The 4,121-nt window shown below is 45.2% G+C and overlaps 1 protein-coding gene across 1 annotated transcript; it reads left to right on the top strand.

Moving 5' to 3' along the window:
• Positions 1–1,978, top strand: PCYB_122420 (hypothetical protein; the record flags this gene model as incomplete). The annotated part of the gene is made up of 2 exons (XM_004223574.1): positions 1–561; positions 602–1,978. The coding sequence occupies 2 exons, from the start codon at positions 1–3 to the stop codon at positions 1,976–1,978; spliced, it is 1,938 nt and encodes a 645-aa protein (XP_004223622.1).
• Between the last annotated feature and the right edge of the window lie 2,143 nt (positions 1,979–4,121).

Below are 4,121 nucleotides of genomic sequence, written 5' to 3' on the forward strand. Positions count from 1 at the left end.
ATGGAAAGACAGGGCGACGTAGCGCACGCGTGCGTAAAGGAGCAAGACCAAATGCCCCCCAAAAAAAAGTACAGCAATTTAGTTAAGATAAACAAAAAGGAAATGGAAGGACCCGAAAATAAAAATGACTTGCTCTTAGAGAAAAAGGAAGAGAGGACAGGTCTGGAGTTATTCCCAGTGATGGTACAGGAAACTCCTTCCCTTGAGTTGAAGAAGCTCCGAGAGAATATCTGTAACTTCGAAGATGGAGGAGACGACGTTATGATGGGTCTATACATGAATAAAACGCCATGCAAAAGATATGACGATGATGACCTGATCTGTGAGAGCACCAAGTATGTAAAAACGTATAGCACCAAGAAGAGAGTCTACACACCTAGAAAAGTCAACAAGGGGAATTTGTTCCAGTTTGAAAATGAGGAGAGTGGAGGAGTATCCATGTTTAGCACCCCTAAAAGGAAGTATACAAATAAGAGGAAGATTAATGAAATGCTGAAAGATCTACATGGAGGTCAAGCGGCCAACAGGAGTGTGACAAAGAGAAAAAAAAAAAAAGTCCATGTACGATGAGTTGGTTTACTTGCACACCCCCCGCAGGGAGAGAAGCAAGTATGCCGCGAACGGGGTGGACGCCGCAAACGGGGAGGACGCCGCAAACCGGGGGGACGCCGCAAACCGGGGGGACGCTGCAAACTGGGTGGACGCCCCCGCTGCGTCAGATAAGTGGCGAATGCAGGAGTCGAACATGCAGGAGCTGCCCGAGTACATAAAGAACGAGTATATTTCATACCTATGCAGCCCGTTGAAGAGAAGCGAGCGACTGATTAAGTCGAGGATAAATAAAATGCTAAACGAAAACGCAGAGCAGGAGAAGCAAGCGAACTCGGAAGGAACAGAAAGAGACATGAACAGCAATAACACCACGAGTCACACATCCAGCTATTCGGGATTATCAAAGAGTGAATACATCCACTGTGACTTTGAACCAGAAGAAGAAGAAAAATGTTGGGATGATTACTACACACAAGGAAGTGATAAAATAAGACCCTTCACAGGAATAACAACAGAGCTAGCTGTCGATATGATCACAGAATTGCTGAGATCAAAAATTAGAAAAATTGTTATTGACGAGAAGGAGTATTTGTCTCCAATTACAGAAAATGACACCATTATGGAAATAGGACATGGGAATCATCCACTTGCTGTACAGATGCATGAAAAATGGGGAACAGCTGGAAGGTACATAGGAGTAGAGTTCAGTGGATTGGCTAGCAGAGAAGCTCTAAAATGTGAAAAATTGAAAAAATTGTTTTTAATGAGAAAGGTAGAATTCGTAAAGATATTAAGCATGAGATATTTTAAAGGAGATTATTTAAATGGTCTTGTAGTACAGTCCAATATTTCTCCATGTAATACCAAAGCAGATTTTGTAAAAATGAATAGCTTTAAGTATATCTTTGCAAAGAGTACCTTAGATTATATTACTTGCCGAATGGATAACATAGGAAATAGTTGTGATTGGGAAGAGGATCTACAGATATCTCCTTCTGTCGTTGATATGTTTGACAGTTTGGCAGACTCATTGCAGAATTGTAAAAATAATAGCAACAGATGTAACTCCTGTATCATTTTTGTAGAACCCAGTAATTCCTCCAAATTCCGGGATCATATTTTGACCATATTTAAGGTCATTTATACAGCTACGTTTAAGTACAGCAGTGCGGCTAAATTTCTGCGTCTCAGCAAAATAACGAATAATCCAAAAGCTTGTGGGTATATGATTGAGAAGAGGAACGAGGTGTATCGGGACTTTGAGGAAATCAGACAGGAGTTCCTTAAACTCATCATTAAGGCATCTGTCACGAAGAATGTGGACGAGGTCGATTGGTACCTGCCTAGTGAGGCTCCTAAGAAGTGGGTCAGCAGCAACCCCGCGGATATTGAGTACCTCGTCAAGCTGGATCGCCACAGCTTTTGAAGGGGTGAAGCGGTGGAGCGGTGAAGAGGTGGCGCGGTGAAGCGGTATCGCGGTAACGCGGCGTAACGGCGTAATGGCGTGAGTGCCCTTTCCCTGCTTGACAGACACTCCCGTCACAGTCGCCTGTTCGTCACCGCTTCCATCTGCGCGAACGAATCTAAGGGGATTTCCCCACAGAAGCGTAACTTATTATGTACCTCCCGAATGGGGCTTCCCCTCCCCATCCAGCTGCCACCTCCTCTCACTTCGCCCGTTTTACTTCCCACCCCGCACGGCTATTTAAATTGGTATAGTTGCCCCTCCCGAAGTTTGTAAAAATGGCGTATGCGATACCGCAGGAGAGGGAGGACACCCGTCGTCCACATGAAGGGAGAATGCCGTTGTGTGGCCATATGCGTGTGCATGCCTTCGAAGTGGTCAAACTTCGAACAACTGACGGTGACTCCCGTGGGTGCCGAATGTATTTTCCCCAAATGGGTTGCACGCGGGGAGTTGCACTTCATTCGGTTTTGTACATTTGGTTTACTCCATTTATATATTTATCCATTTTATTTTATTTATTTTTTTTTTTTTTTTGTCCTTGTGCATGTCGTTATGGAGGTGCGCCTGCACAGGGGGTGGGGGGATATCGCCAAGTGGAGCAACGATATATTATTTTACCTAATTTTTTCACCCTTCGTGAAATGTGCAAAATGGCACTTCAGTGAAGTGGTTGCCGCGAATGGGAAGTCAGAAAAAAAACCGTTGCGTTCTGGTCCCACTGATTTATTTTTACGCAAAAGTGGCTACAGTGTGTGCACACGCGGGGTTGGCTAGTCCATAGGCCGTTCACATACACCGCACGTACTACTTCATTGCTTGGCTTAACCAGACTTGGTACAAACTTACCTGTCCGTTTGGCCACTTTTTAAAGTGCCTTCTCGCTAGGAACTGATCAGTCGCAAATGTCGAAGCGGGACTTATTTGAGGAAACCAGTAGGTTACTTTTTTACACTCAATATGAGGGGGAAGAAGTGAATAGGGAGAGGAGAGGCCGATTGGATTGACTAGGCTCCCCATGAGGCGCTAACCGGAGTGAGTTATACATACCTATGGGTGTAGGCAAAAGGGCAATGCTCCTCGTGTGCACCCCGAATATGCCAAGCCGATTGGGTGGATATCCCCCCTCACGATCGGTCAAATGAGCTTTTATTCTGATTTGGGATTTTTCGAATTTTTCGAAAAGAATTATGTTTGCATAAAATGGCCATCCCTGTTGGGACCTTCTTACATCACATAGAAGTAATTTTTTTTTTTATTTTATTTATTTATTTTTTTTTTGTGCCGCTGTACACCTTTGTAATTTTTACATCGCCATAACGTTGCGGCTCTTTCCAAAAAGGAAAGCAGAGGATGCCATTTCGCCAAAAGATTACCAAATCGGAATATGTCACGAGGTCCCATTTGTTCATAGCACCAGTTCGTTTATCCCCTTTTTAGAAAATTTTGAAAAGGGAAATCGGGACCATCGCCTACGTTGTCATGTGTACAAGTCGGAGAAAAGGAACCCCCGCTATCGATGTTATCGATGTTATCGATGTTATTGATGTTATTGATGTTATCGACGCTACCGATGCTACCGACTCTATCGGCCCTAACGACGCTACCGTCCCTAGCGACGCTGCCAACGCTGCTGCTTTGCCCCTTTGAGCCATTTAAAGAGGACGCCCGGACAGCAGCAGATGAAATATTGGTATCCCCCTCCTCCCACTCTCATCCGTGTGAACCCTACATACATGCGTAGCGGCAACGTAAGGGGTGGGGGGCCACCAAGTGTGTGTGCGTACGTGTGTGTATGTGCGTGTGTGCTTGTGTGCGTGTGTACGTGTGTACGTGTGCGCTTGTATGCGTGGAGGGGAGGCACGCACCCGTACGTCCAACAGCGACTTGAATAAGCGTTAGAGCTGTACCCACGAAACTCAGTCCCCTTCACGTGTAGAAATAATCTGATCATGTTTTCGTGTCAAACTAAGGGAAGAACGTATCGCAGAATTTTATGCCTGTTTCTTCTCGCCTTTTTTTTCGTGCCCGTCATCTATGGCTACGCTGTGCCACAGGGGGACAACAGGTAGGCTCACACTTCGCACGTGCAGTGAAACTGAGA

This window comes from Plasmodium cynomolgi, chromosome 12 (genome assembly GCF_000321355.1).
Source record: "Plasmodium cynomolgi strain B DNA, chromosome 12, whole genome shotgun sequence".
Taxonomy (NCBI): domain Eukaryota; phylum Apicomplexa; class Aconoidasida; order Haemosporida; family Plasmodiidae; genus Plasmodium; species Plasmodium cynomolgi.